The following is a 15,324-nucleotide window of genomic DNA, read 5'->3' on the forward strand; positions in this document are numbered from 1 at the left end:
GGCGCAAAAACTGCAGGTTCGTTTGTGGGATTTTTAATATTTTCAGTATTTTTCCGTTTTTGGCCTGAAGAGGGCGCAGTTTTTAGGCTAGCAGCACCAAAATTTCAGGGATTTTTCGGGAGACTGTCCTGATGATATCACCCAGGTTTGGTGAGATTTGGTTCAGGGAGTCCAAAGTTATGGACTCCCAAAGGGAGTGCCCCCATCCCCCATTGTTTCCAATGGGAGCTAATAGGAGATCGACCTTTGAGGGTCCATAATGTTTGACCCCCTGAACCAAACTTCACCAAACCGGGGTGGTATCATCAGTAGGGTCTCACGAAGATACTCTGAAATTTTGGTGGCAGATGTCAGTATTTGCTTTTTTAAAATCAAGAGTAGCATAGAAGTGGAAGCATGGATAACCCCAGGCTGGCCCAATCTTTTCAGTTCTCAGAAGTTAAGCAGGGTTAAATAAGTACCCGCGGCTAGACTTTGGATGGGCCACCTCCAAGAATTACCGGAGTTGTGGCGTAGAGACAGCTGATGGCAAATCACCTCCCCAGCGTCTCTTGCCTTGAAAAACTTTTGGGGTTGCCAAAAAGTCATCTGTGACTTGACAGCGCGTGCACGCACCTTCATACAGAGAGAGAGAGATTACAGAAGGTGGGTGATTATGTCAGCAAAGGGACAGCCTCCTACTTGGGCAGATGGCTGCCTAGGTGGACAGGTGGGCTTTTGGCCCCTCCATATCCTCAGAAAGTTAAAATGTGACCTGCGAAAAGAGAGATCTTGTCCCGATTAATTTCAGGATCCAAAAATGGTGGACTCCGGCCCAAATTCTTCTGCATGTGGCCCCATCTGATGTATACATGGTCCACTTGGGGTTTCTTTTCTTTTTTTTGAATAGAAATTTTATTGAGTTTGTTAAAAAGAAAAAATAACAACATAACAATGATAAAACTAACAACATAACATAGATATCTAACATTGATATCTTCTGTCCAATAACATACATTTCGTTAGCATATGTATCAATCTTAGATCTAATTTATAAAATACAACATTCATGTTTCTTTCATTATTTCCAGCCTTAAGAACTCTTTAAGGTATCTATTGGAAACTGTCTATTTCTATGGTAGACTCTTCTACCTCAATAATTGGCTCCGTGTATGTAATATTTCGGTTCCAGGTCTGCTCCGTTTTTGTTTGTTTGTTACTCTGCCATGTACATTTTTGCTGGAAAATAACAATACTTTTAATGCTGAACTTATCTCTATATTACATTTTCTAAATAGCTTCTTTTTTTCCAGACTTTTCATCCCATATATCAATTACTTATCTATTATTAAACTCGTGGTTTCCTGATTCATGTAAGAATGCAGAGTCCTCGTTGTAGATATGTTTGTATGGTGCCTACGTTGCTTGTAGTGTGTGTGCTAAAAAATGTTTAAAGCTTTGGGAGTTTGATTAGCCTGTGTTTTCAACATCCTTATAACTTTGAATACTTTTCTGAAAATGTTCTTATTTTTTAAAAAACACACGGTTCCCTCTTTTCTCATTTCTAGCTTCTCCGTGAACTTATTGAACGCAAAACCAGCTCCTTGGACCCAAATGATCAAGTCGCGATGGGCAGGTGAGCTGTATGCCAGGGTTTCATGTCATGTAATTTATGGGGGGCCAATTTATGTATTCTCATATGGCCGTTTTGCTCTCTGGGTGGGGAGCCGGGGAGCCTGTATTTTCCAAAAAGTCAAAAATGCACACAATGGGGCTATGCCCAGATAAGGGACACTTGTTTACAACCTTAAGGAACGGAACTTGTAGAAAAATCCTAAAATGAAAAAAAGTTGAGGATACTTCTTAAAATCAGATGATGCTACCTTACATAACCCTTGCTTCCATTTTAAGAAGAAGAAGAGTTGGATTTATATCCCCCCTTTCTCTCCTGTAAGGAGACTCAAAGGGGCTTACAAACTCCTTTCCCTTCCCCCCTCACAACAAACACCCTGTCAGGTAGGTGGGGCTGAGAGAGCTCCTTAGAACTGTGACTAGCCCCAGGTCACCCAGAAGGCGTGTGTGGGAGTGCACAGGCTAATCGGAATTCCCCAGATAAGCCTCCACAGCTCAAGCGGCAGAGCGGGGAATCAAACCCGGTTTGATTAATAATCCAGTCTTACAGGCCCTGTGGAACTGCTCGAGGTCCCGCAGTTTGAATCCCACCACCATGGGAACCTATTACTAAAATTTTTGGATCCCACCACTGCTCTGCCACCTGAGGTCAGGTGGGTGGCCACCCAGGAAGAGGCCTTCTTCGTCATGGCCCCAAAGCTGTGAGACTCTCTCCCCAGGGAGATTCGTCTGTGTTCGTCTGTTGCCCTGTTCTGCCAGCAGATGAAAACATGTAAAAAAATTTTTACTTTTTCTCAGTGATCCCTCCTTTCTGACCAAGGTTTCAATGGCTCTTTTTATGTCTTTGTATACATTGTAACTCTGTTTATAATTTCTTCTAATGATTTGTGTGTGAAAGGGTTGGTTTTAGTGGTTTTAAAATGTGGTTTTCAATTCTTAGGTGCCTGGGTGGCCCTTGTGAGGGCAGAGAGTTAGGGGATCCATTCCATAAATAATACATAGACCCAGCTCCAGAAAATGCTATGCAGGGAATAGTAATCCTTTGGGTCTGAATCCTCTTTGTCATACTCTTCCAGACAAGTGTTTGGATTTTCCGTGAATCTCTCTTTCTTGTCTTGGCTGTCTCGTTTGGGGAGGAAGTAGTTTTGACTGACTTTTTTGCTTTTATGGCACCAGATTTGTATGCTCCCAAGATGTGCTCAGAAGCATTTTCCCTGCTGCTAGTTATAAACACTTTTATTTTTAAGCCCGAAAGTGGCATAGCCTGTACCTGATTTACTCCAGGCAAACTCCCTGCATCAGAGGGGAAAATCTCAAAATCCAATTACTACAATCTTAATATAATCTTAATTACTGTAATCTATTTTATTGTGAAGTCAGATAAATGTACAATGTAATCACTTCTTAAGTGCAATTTTGGGGAGCTGCGTCCTGCTTAAATTATAGCGAGAGGTTTCTATAATGTTCCAGACGTTACCGCCAAATAAACCTGGCAGGCCATACTTTAAAAAAACCCTACTAGGGTGTATTTTAACAAGGGCAAAAAACCATTTCGCCAGCACCCGGGACCTTTCCGTAGCTCATCGAATGGCTTCATGAGCTTATTCACTTTCTTCCCTCCCCTATTTGGTTTGGATTCCGCCCCCTCCCCCCCCCCCCCCGACCCTGTTTTTTTATTGTGCTTCCAAATTCGCTGGTGGCTGTTTTAAAAAGTATGCAATTTGTGATTGTGGGCATGGTTTTTTCTTTTAATTTTAGCTTCCCCCCCCCCCCCCCAGCACAGCATCGGAGAAAGAAATAAGCATTTGCCCACAGTGCTTCAGTGCACTTAGATCGTGCACAAAAATTAGCTCTTATTTTTATGCCCTGTGTGAGTGGGGAAGGAAAATATGACCAGTAGCAGTGGAGAGATACAAGAGCCAGCGTGATGCCATGGTGAATAGCATTCTAATGTAGAGAACCGGGTTTGATTCCCCACTCCTCCACCTGAGTGGCAGAGTCTTATCTGGTGAACTGGATGCGTTTCTGCACTCCTACAGTGGCGTAGCAGTGGCGTAGGAGGTTAAGAGCTCATGTATCTAATCTGGAGGAACCGGGTTTGATTCCCAGCTCTGCGCTGTGGCGGCTACCTGAGAAGGGTGCTGACCTAGGTCGAAGCCATTGTTGTTCCCCACTGCAAGCAGCTTGATCCCAGCTCGGAGGGCGGGATCATGCTGTGCCTCTTCGCCGCTCCGTTCCGATTGGCTACTGTTCTACAGCCATGTTCCGTCTATCCCCACACACGTTATAAAAAAAACTGCCACAGGAATGGAGGGATGAAGGTGGCGTTTTTTGATTGGCCAGCTGTACGCATGCCCGAAACACTCAGCTGTGATTGGCTGAATGGGGGACTCCTGGCACCAGAGATTCCGCACTTTACTGGAATCAAGCTGAGTTCGAGTGGGGTTCCCTGAAAAAGTAGCAGTTCCCAACTGGAGTCGGAAATTTGACCGTTACACGGGGCGAAGCTGGTACAAAACCACGTCGATCCCAGTGGTTGTGCGGAGCACTTAGGTCGAATGCAGCTCGAACTTAGCTCGATAATGCAAGTGTGGAATCGACCTTATTGGACTTTTGATTCCTTAAAACAGCTTTGTAAGCAATGTTGAGGGCTGCGGTTTTAATTTTAAATTGGGATGAAAATACCATAATACTCCTTACTGCATCTTTTTGGTTTTCTAGGCAGTGGCTGGCTATCCAGAAACTACGGAGCAAAATCCGGAAGAAGGTAGACCGAAAGGCCAGCAAGGGAAGGAAGATCCGGTGAGTATCAGGCTGCCAGGTGTCAATCTTTAATAACTGTTTTCCCGGGACCCTCTTTTCTTTCTGTGTTTTAGATGCATATGCCACAGTTGTTCCTAAACTTTGTGATAAACAGAGCCATGCTTTTTTTCTTGAATTAAAAACTGCAGGCCTTTTCACTCACATGAAAAAGCCTTCCCTGAAATTTACATTGGAAACTGTGTGAACGTTAAAATTAACACTCCTGTGGTCCTATATCAGTGATGGCGAACCTACGGCACGGGTGCTAGAGGTGGCACTCAGAGGCCTCTCTGTGGGCACGCACAAACATAGTTCATCATGTGGGGGGGAATCGCCCCCCCCCCCACATCTAGGCTGGCCTGGGCCGCTGGGCTCGATTATTAGCATTAAACCTAAGACCTAGTTTTGGGGAAGCAGAATAGGTAACCCTGTTAAGCGCTGTTAAACCCCACTGATTTTCATGCAAAGAACTAAAGCACGATCCTTTACCTGGAAGAAAGCTCGGTTGCTGGCAATGGGGCTTGCTTCTGAGTAAACCCTCCAAGGGTCGTGATTCACCCGTTGGAAGAGTTGCACGGTTGCTTCAAAGCAAAGCCACCGACTACCACCAAGCTTACTCCCGAGTAACGCACGCCACAAAGCCAACCACTTTTTCTAAACGAAAACCTCAGTATTCAGGTTAAATTGCCATGTTGGCGATAAATAAGTGGGTTTTGGGTTGCAATTTGGGCACTCGGTCTCAAAAGGGTTCGCCATCACTGTCCTATATGGTGGCGTTCTGTGTCTCATGGTTGCAAGAAGGCTAGCTTGTGCAGTGACTGAAGCTGAGGTGCAACAGGCAGCCTCCTCAGAGAGGCCTCAGAAGCGATGGAATGGTCTCAGTTGCATCTAATGCAAGAAAATAATCCACTTCTAGTATCGTCTAACTGGGAGGAGGCAAGGCCGAAAAGTTTCTCATTTGTAGATGTAACAGGTAGTTCACTCGAGGGAGGGAAATAGTTCTCCTGCGCGTCTGCAGATCTTGCAGGGGGGCAGGGGGCAACCTCCTACTTAGGTGAATGCTTTGGAGCACTATTTCAGAAGGGATTGTCGGTTGTGGGTTTTCTGGGCTATGTGGCCGTGGTCTGGTATTTTTTGCTCTTCTCATTTGACCTGCATCTATGACTGGCATCTTCAGAGGCATGTCAAAGTGAGACATCTCACCCTGATACACTAAGATGCTAGCCATAAATGTGGGCAAAACATTAGGAGCAACAGTTACCAGACCGTAACCACACAGACCAGAATACCCACAACGGCCTGTTGATTCCAGCCACGAAAGCCTTCAACAATGAATTAGAATTGATTGCCTTTCCAAAAGCCCCAATTTTAGCTGTCCCACAGTTAAATTGGAGAGTTGAAGAGCCAGCGTAGTGTAGTTCTCTAATCTGGAGAACCGGGTTTGATTCCCCGCTCTGCCACTTGAGCGGTGGAGACTTATCGGGGAACTAGATTAGCTTGTGCACTCCGACACATGCCAGCTGGGTGACCTTGGGCTAGTCACAGTTCTTCGGAGCTCTCTCAGCCCCACCCACCTCACAGGGTGTTTGTTGTGAGGGGAGCGGGGAAAGGAGTTTGTCAGCCCCTTTGAGTATCTTTGCAGGAGAGAAAAGGGGGGGATATAAATCCAACTCTTCTTCTCCTTCTGTTGGAGGGAAAGGTGAAGTATTAGTGAAATAAAATCCTAAGGTACACCCCCATCTTAAGGAAGCACTACAATACTGTTTCCTTTCTGGGATTTCTTGCTTTACAACTGGACTGGAATACTCAACTAGCACTAATTTGGACTGGATTGGATTACTCAACTACCCTGTTTCCCCGAATATAAGACATCCCCGGAAAATAAGACGTAGTAGAGGTTTTGCTGGAGTGCGAAATATAAGGCATCCTCCAAAAGTAAGACGTAGCAAAGTTTTTGTTTGGAAGCATGCCTGACGAACAGAATACAGAAATATAAGACATCCCCTGAAAATAAAACATAGCGCATCTTGGGGAGCAAAAATTAATATAAGACACTGTCTTATTTTTGGGGAAACATAATAGCACTAATCCAGCACTAATTTGCCCTCCTTCTGGGTATGGAACCACACATGTACTCCAACACAGTGTAGAAGAAGAAGAAGGAGAGTTTGGATTTATATCCCCCCTTTCTCTCCTGTAGGAGACTCAAAGGGGCTTACAAACTCCTTTCCCTTCCCCCCTCACAACAAACACCCTGTGAGGTAGGTGGGGCTGAGAGAGCTCCAAGAAGCTGTGACTAGTCCAAGGTCACCCAGCTGGCGTTTGTGGGAGTTCATAGGCTAATCTGAATTCCCCAGATAAGCCTCCACAACTCAAGTGGCAGAGCGGGGAATCAAACCCGGTTCCTCCAGATCAGAGTGCACCTGCTCTTAGCCACTACGTCACTGCTGCTCTTAGCCACTACGCCACTGTACAAGTATTCGAGGAGGAGGAGAAAGACTTTTCCATTCTGCTGTGTGGGACCTTGGAGACGCTTGGTCATCTGGCTCCCAAGAGCAGCAAAATGATAACCCTGCATAGAAATGGTTCTGCCCTTAATTAATCTCTGCTGCCTTCTTCGCCCATGTGCCTCCCAAAACCGATCCTATTCAAAAAAATATTTGGAATTTTCTTTGACTTGCCTGTTAATTTGATGCACGGCCATCTGTTCTCCTGTTGCGTCCCAAGGATAGGGAGCTAAGGACTGGACATAATATAAGGAGGAGGAGGAGTTTGGATTTATACCTCCCCCTTTCTCTCCTGTAGTAGACTCAAAGGGGCTTACAAACTCCTTTCCCCCACCCCCCACTGCAAACACCGTGTCAGGTGGGTGGGGCTGAGAGAGCTCCGAAGAGCTGTGACTAGCCCAAGGTCACCCAGCCGGCAAGGTCTATCAAAACTAGGACAAAGAGGCTTAGAGACAGCTTCTACTCTCGAGCTGTGGCAATGCTAAACTCCGCGGCTTCGTGTTGATGTGTTTGGGGCTGTGTAGGGATGGGTGGAGGGAGGGGAAAGTGAGGATGGGGTATGAGTCTGGAATTGTGTGCATCGAGGAATGCTGCTGTAAATGTCGTTGTGCGTGCACAATGACAATAAAAATGCTTATGCTTATGTGGTGGCATCTCTGGGAGCGTCAAGGGGTGGAAACGATGTTGGGTTAAATGCTGACATCACATCTGAGCAAAACCCAAGATTTTTGTCCTTTTACCGCTGTGCTATAGAGAGTGTCTTAACCTACTGCATCTGTGTATGGTTCTCCAGTTGCACAGTGGCAGATAGGAAGGCGCTCCAAAGGGTGATCACTACTGCACAGAGGATTATCGGCTGCCCTCTCCCCTCCTTGGAAGAACTCTATAATTCCCGAAGCCTAAAGAAAGCCCCAAATATTCGGAGAGACCCGTCTCATCCAGCACACTCTCTTTTTGAACTGTTACCATCCGGCAGACGATACAGGTCTATCAAAACTAGGACAAAGAGGCTTAGAGACAGCTTCTACTCTAGAGCTGTGGCGATGCTGAACTCCGCGGCTTCGTGTTGATGTGTTTGGGGCTGTGTAGGGATGGGTGGAGGAAGGGGAAAGTGAGGCTGGGGTATGAGTCTGGAATTGTGGGCATCGAGGAATGCTGCTGTAAATTTCGTTGTGCGTGCACAATGACAATGAATGCTTATGCTTGTGTGTCGAAGTGCACGAGCTAATCTAGTTCACCAGATAAGCCTCCGCAGCTCAAGCGGCCAAGCGGGGAATCAAACCCGGTTCTCCAGATTAGAGAGCACCTGCTCTTAACCACGACGCCGCTGCTGCTCCCTGGTTGTTCAGCAACTCGGGAAGCTCTTTGCGAGAGTGTGAAAATTTTCCTTCCTCACCAGCAAGGACAATAATAGCGGGAAAATGGAAGAGCAATGAACTTCCAGAAACAGCAGAATGGATGAACAGAATCATGGAAATTATGGGACATGATAAATTATCATCTATGATAAAGCAAAGATCTATAGAAAAGTATTTGCAAGATTGGGAACCTTTATTGAATTATGTGAAACAATTTAGTTGTATCGATATGACAAAGATATGCCAACATTGAGACAGAAATATATTTTGTTCTGTATGTTAGTAAATCTTCAGAAGTAAATTCATAATTAAAAAAGGATTAAAGATAAGCGTTAGGAAGTTAGTAGGAACTTAGAATTAGTAGAAAAGAAGGAAAGAAGAAGAATATTAATATGAGTTTCGAAGTCATAAATAATGAATTTAAGTTAATGAAATATTACGTTAATATAAATAACGACAAGGTGAAGTCACGAATCTGGTTACGAAAGTGTGTATATTAAGATGGAAGAAGTATCTGTCATTGATATAGAGATGAAGTATAGTAGAAATTGTTATTTGTTGTTTGTTTTTAAATTAAAATTGAATAAAGATTATTAAAAGAGAAAAAAATTTCCTTCCTCTCCTTGGTCGTTCATTAATCTGTTGTCTGTTTCCTCTTGCCCCCCATCCCATCTCTGCCTCATCTCAGGTATCACGTCCACAGCAAGCTGGTGAGCTTCATGGCGCCCATTGACCACTGCACAATGAACGATGACGCCAGGTTAGTAAGCGGTTAATTACGCTTCTCGGAGGGCTCAGTGACAGCTAGCTATTGACCGGTTCTTCGGCCTGTCACCGGCTCAGGTTCTTTGTATCTGCTTGCCATTTGTCACCGCCGTTTCGTGCCCCTCCGCATCAGTTCTGCCGAGCCAACTGGAATTGTACGCTGCATTACATTGCAATTTGTGGCGTAGGAGGTTAAGAGCGCGTGTATCTAATCTGGAGGAACCAGGTTTGATTCCCAGCTCTGCCGCCTGAGCTGTGGAGGCTTCTCTGGGGAATTTAGATTAGCCTGTGCAATCCCACACGCGCCAGGTTTCTAAACCAAAACCTCAGCAATCAGGTTAAATTGCCGTGTTGGCACTTTGCGATAAATAAGTGGGTTTTGTGTTGCAGTTTGGGCACTCGGTCTCAAAAAGGTTCGCCATCACTGCACTATGTCATGGAAGCAAGATTAGACAGTAGTGAGCAGTGGAACCAAGAAACTTAATAGGAAGAGGCTCATTGTTTCTTGGCATAACAAGGCCCTCAATTGAACATTCTCAGCCTCACCTACCTCACAGGATAAAAGGAGATTGCTTCGGGCTGCTCTGAGTCCCAGTGTGGCGTAGTGGTTAAGAGCTGGTGCACTCTGATCTGGGGAACCGGGTTTGATTCCCCGCTCTGCCACTTGAGCTGTGGAGGATTATCTGGTGAACCAGATTAGCCTGCGCACGCCAACACACACCAGCTGGGTGACCTTGGGTCTAGTCATAGTTCAATACAATACAACAACCTTTATTAGGCGTATTAAAATAGGCTCCAGAGCATTGCAGACATTTCTGAAGTACAAATCAAAAGTACATTCAAAACACAGACAGATGAACTGTATCTTGCATTGGACGTTACTTAGAAAATTCTGTCACTTGTAAAAGAAATTTTGCTACTTTTTCCAAGAGCGTGGCCTCTGTGTTATTTAACAAAAGCTCCACAGCAGAGTTGTCAGAGTCTCTTTCAGATTTGTCTAAGACCCGCCCAGGAGAGAAATTCCGAATACCCACATATCTCGGACAGTCAAGTATAATGTGAGCAAGAGTCTCCACTTGGTTTTTACAGTGTGGACAGACCCGATTCTGGAGAGGGACTAGTGCAGTGATAGCGAACCTTTTCAAGACCGAGTGCCCAAACTGCAACCCAAAACCAACTTATTTATCACAAAGTGCCAACAAGGCAATTTAACCTGAATACTGAGGTTTTTGTTTAGAAAAAATGGTTGGCTCCGAGGCGTGCGTTACTCGGGAGTAAGCTTGGTGGTAGTCGGTGGCTTTGCTTTGGAGCAACTGTGCAACTCTTCCAACGGGTGAATCACGACCCTAGGAGGGTTTACTCAGAAGCAAGCCCCATTGCCAGCAACCGAGCTTACTCCCAGGTAAAGGATCGCGCTTTAGTTCTTCGCATGAAAATCAGTGGGGTTTAACAGCGCTTAACAGGGTTACCTACACTGCTTCCCCAAAACTAGGTCTTAGGTTAATGCTAATAATTGAGCCCAGCAGCCCAGGCCAGCCTAGATGTGTGGGGAGGGGGGGGCACTCTGTTTGCATGTGCCCACAGAGAGGGCTCTGAGTGCCACCTCTGGCACCCGTGCCATAGGTTCGCCACCACTGGACTAGTGAATAACGCGACATCCAATTTGAAACTCCAGCTTGAAAATTATATGGGTTTTTGTGTTGTTGTTGTTGAAAATAAAAGAATACTCGTGCAAAAGCTGTGTATGCACTAAGACAGGAAGGTAATGCTAATGCCTGTTCCTTTCGCGGCAGCGGAAGGTAATTTCATTGTTTGCAAGTGTGAATTACTAGATTGAAAATGCAAATGCGTATTTCACAGCGGTATGATCAGGCTCTGAGCTTTTTGCTCAGTCATTCGGGAGGCTTGACCCCCAAACAAATAAAATCCCACAACGACAGGAGCGCCGTGCGGTTATAGTGTGAAAAAAATCAGGGGAAAAAAACAGCAGCGGTCCTAAAGCCTATAAAAGAAATTAATTGTCTAGAAAGGGGAGGGAGGAGAGAGGGAGGGGGGTAGATTCACAGAGGAGAGGTCTACCAGTGGCTAGTAGCCATGGTGACCAGAGGAAGAAGAAGAAATGTTGGGTTTATATCCCCCCTTTCTCTCCTGTAAAGGGACTCAAAGGGGCTGACTATCTCCTTGCCCTTTCCCCCTCACAACAAACTCCCTGTGAGGTAGGTGGGGCTGAGAGAGCTCCAAAGAACTGTGACTAGCCCAAGGTCACCCAGCTAGGGTGTGTGGGAGTGTACAGGCCAATCTGAATTCCCCAGATAAGCCTCCACAACTCAAGCGGCAGAGCGGGGAATCAAACCCAGTTCCTACAGATCAGAGTGCACCTGCTCTTAGCCACTACGCCACTGCTGCTGTTGGATTTATATCCCCCCTTTCTCTCCTGTAAGGAGACTCAAAGGGGCTTACAAACTCCTTTCCCTTCCCCCCTCACAACAAACTCCCTGTGAGGTAGGTGGGGCTGAGAGAGCTCCGAAGAACTGTGACTAGCCCAAGGTCACCCAGCTGGCATGTGTGGGAGTGCACAAACTAATCTGGTTCCCCAGATAAGCCTCCACAGCTCAAGTGGCAGAGCGGGGAATCAAACCCGGTTCCTACAGTTTAGAGTAAACCTGCTCTTAAATACTACGCCACTGTTGCCTCCATGTTTGGAGGCAGGAAACTTCGGTATCCCAGTGTCAGGGGGCAACATCAGGAAAAGGGGCAAAAAAACATAGGGGCAAAAAATCCAAACTTCACATACAAGCTACAAGGGTCAGTGCTATCAGTCACAGACCAGGAAAGGGATTTAGGCGTCTTAGTTGGTAGTTCCATGGGAATGTCAACTCAATGCATGGCAGCTGTGAAAAAGGCAAACTCTATGCTGGGGATCATTAGGAAAGGAATTGATAATAAAACTGCAAAGATTGTCATGCCCTTATATAAAGCTGTGGTGCGACCGCACTTGGAGTACTGTGTCCAGTTCTGGTCGCCGCATCTCAAAAAGGATATTGAGGAGATAGAAAAAGTGCAGAGAAGGGCAACGAGGATGATTGAGGGACTGGAGCACCTTCCCTATGAGGAGAGGTTGCAGCGTTTGGGACTCTTTAGTTTGGAGAGGAGACGGCTGAGGGGGGATATGATTGAAGTCTATAAAATTATGCCTGGGGTAGAAAATGTTGACAGAGAGAATTTTTTCTCTCTTTCTCACAATACTAGAACCAGGGGACATTCATTGAAAATGCTGGGGGGAAGAATTAGGACTAATAAAAGGAAACACTTCTTCACGCAGCGGGTGATTGGTGTTTGGAATATGCTGCCACAGGAGGTGGTGATGGCCACTCACCTGGATAGCTTTAAAGGGGCTTGGACAGATTTATGGAGGAGAAGTCAATTTATGGCTACCAATCTTGATCCTCTTTGATTTGAGATTGCAAATGCCTTAACAGTCCAGGTGCTCGGGAACAACAGCCGCAGAAGGCCATTGCTTTCACATTCTGCATGTGAGCTCCCAAAGGCACCTAGTGGGCCACTGGGAATAGCAGAGAGCTGGACTAGATGGACTCTGGTCTGATCCAGCTGGCTTGTTCTTATGTTCTTATGTTCTAAAAGGCTTCTGCCTCTGAGCCCTGTGATTGGAATGCCAGACCAACCAATTAGCTGCTGTGTGAAACCAGACGCTGGACTAGATGGACCACTGGTCTGAACCAGCAGGGCTCTTCTTACCGTATATACTCGTGTATAAGTCTATAAGCCGAGGCACCTAATTTTACTGCCCACACCTGGGAAAACTTATTGATTCGGGTATAAGCCGAGGGTGGGAAGCCGGAAGGCAGAGGGAGCTCCTTATTTGGGCAATGACTCCCCCGGATGTCACTGCCCAAATAAGGAGCTCCCTCTGCCGGGTTCGAGGAAGCCCAGCCAGCCGGGGCGCCTCGGGGTTCCTCCTTCACCCTCCGAGGAGGCAGCAGCAAGCAACTTCTGGGCGGCAGGGAGGTTGTCCCGCCCCTGCCCCCCGCCTCCTTGTGATGGATAGAAAATGGTGACTCGCGTATAAGCCGAGGGGGCTTTTCTCAGCCTTTAAACAGGGCTCAAAAGGGTTGGAGGTGAGACAGTAGTGCCCGGATGGTGTCTCTTGGCACAAAGAAATGTAACATGAAGAGGGCTTGTTGTTTCCTGGTGTGAAACGTCTCTGGCATCTCCCATTAAAAGCATCTTGGATCACACAGAGCTGATACCAGAGCTGATACCTGATCCAGCTGCAGCTGGATGGACCATCGCAGCTTCACTTATTCATAAGAATCAAAACAATCCAAAGCCTTGTATTTACCATCATCCCCACACTACTGAATCAGTTGCCAGGTTTTTAACAAAGGCACTTGGATCAAGAGTGAAACCTTTGTGTAAATTTTAGTCAATTGGTTTTAACATAATCTGTATTTTACCACTCTTTATATGCCATTAAAGGTTTTGTATTTGTATTTGTATTTGTATTGCTGCTTTCTTTCACCCCTTCCTCAGCTGTGAAGACTTCCATATTTCCCCTTCTATCTCTATAAGGAAAAGGGCGGAAGACCCTCTGTTTCCTTCCCTAAAGCTGGAAGATCAGAGAGGGTGTGTTGTCCCCAAATGACTCCTTGCTGGACTATGTGGGATTTTGTCAGAAATGGAAAATTAAAAACATGTTTGTAGCAATCCTGTGAATGTATCAGACTTTTGATGGTATGCTATCCCACCAAGTAGAATAAACAGAGCTTTACAAGTAATACTAATGAACCAGTGTGTCTATCGCTGTGTCTTTGCTGATGGCACGAGATCATTTTGTTCCCTTTTCCCAATTAACTTGTTAGACCTGTTTGCTCCAGCATTATTTCAGTATGTGGGAATTTCTTGAGCTCCGTTTCTTTAAACTACTGATGTGAATAGCATCAATACAGCTTTTTGGTAACTGAAGGTATTTGTGCAACTATTTCATTCATTCATTCATTCATTCATTCATTCATTCATTCATTCATTCATTCATTCATTCATTCATTCATTCATTCATTATACTTGTATACCGCCCTCCCCGGAGGGCTCAGGGCGGTGAACAACAGGGCCTTGTATTTATTTTATTGTATTCCAAAGTTTACTTCATTTAAATCCTGTTTTTAAATCCCAGTGGGGACCCAAACTGACCTTCTCCTTTATTTTATCCTCCCAGCAACCCTGTGAGGGAGGTCAAGCTGGGAGTGTCCGACTAGTGCTCCCAGCAAGCTTTTTAGCTCCTGGCCCAACACTCTAACCTAGGGGTGGCCAACCTACGGTGCTCCAGATGCTCATGGACTACAATTCCCATCAGCCCCTGCCAGCATGGCCATGCTGACAGGGGCTGATGGGAATTGTAGTCCATGCACATCTGAAGCCCCAAAGGTAGGCCACCCCTGCTTTAACCACTATACCATGCCGGCTATCTCTAAGAATTCCTGTAGCAAAGTAGCAGGGAGACATTAATTGCCAGATTTGTTCTGGGAATAATATCTTCACATAAAATAGCAGTAGTTTAAAATCCCCCCCCCCCCAAAAAAAAACACCCTTGTTTCTTGGAGGGTGACATTTGAAGCATTAACAGTCAGGGCATAACTAACCATAAGCTGCCAGTGTGTATTAATTTCGAAGACTTTTGTATTTAGCCCTGCATACTTAATCTCTATATTTGTTTTATAAGGGCTAAGAGCATCTAAGGCAGTGATGGCGAACTTTTTCGAGACCGAGTGCCCAAATTGCAACCCCAAACCCACTTATTTATCGCAAAGTGCCAACACGGCAGTTTAACCTGAATACTGAGGTTTTAGTTTAGAAAAAATTATTGGCTCCGAGGCATGCGATACTCAGGAGTAAGCTTGGTGGTAGTCGGTGGCTTTGCTTTGGAGCAACCGTGCAATGCTTTGAACGGGTGAATCACAACCCTAAGAGGGTTTACTCAGAAGCAAGCCACATTGCCAGCAACCGAGCTTACTCCCTGGTAAAGGATCGTGCTTTAGTTCTTCACATGAAAATCAGTGGGGTTTAACAGTGCTTAACAGGGTTACCTACATTGCTTCCCCAAAACTAGGTCTTAGGTTTAATGCTGATATGTCGAGCCACAGCTGAGCCCAGCCCTAGATGTGTGAAGCGATCCCCACATGACGAACTCTGTTTGCGTGTGCCCACAGAGAGGGCTCTGAGTGCCACCTCTGGCACCCGTGCCATAGGTTCGCCACCACTGACCT

General features: G+C 45.8%; 1 protein-coding gene across 1 annotated transcript in view; it reads left to right on the forward strand.

Annotated features, from left to right (window-relative positions):
• The window catches only part of AATF (apoptosis antagonizing transcription factor), a 124,501-nt gene that overhangs the window by 88,817 nt on the left and 20,360 nt on the right, over positions 1-15,324 (forward strand). Inside the window, 3 exon segments of the mRNA XM_048482778.1 lie at positions 1,548-1,615; positions 4,333-4,413; positions 8,967-9,038. Coding sequence (XP_048338735.1) covers positions 1,548-1,615; positions 4,333-4,413; positions 8,967-9,038 — 221 coding nt within the window.

This window comes from Sphaerodactylus townsendi, unplaced genomic scaffold (assembly GCF_021028975.2).
Source record: "Sphaerodactylus townsendi isolate TG3544 unplaced genomic scaffold, MPM_Stown_v2.3 scaffold_22, whole genome shotgun sequence".
NCBI classification, from domain to species: Eukaryota; Metazoa; Chordata; class Lepidosauria; order Squamata; family Sphaerodactylidae; genus Sphaerodactylus; species Sphaerodactylus townsendi.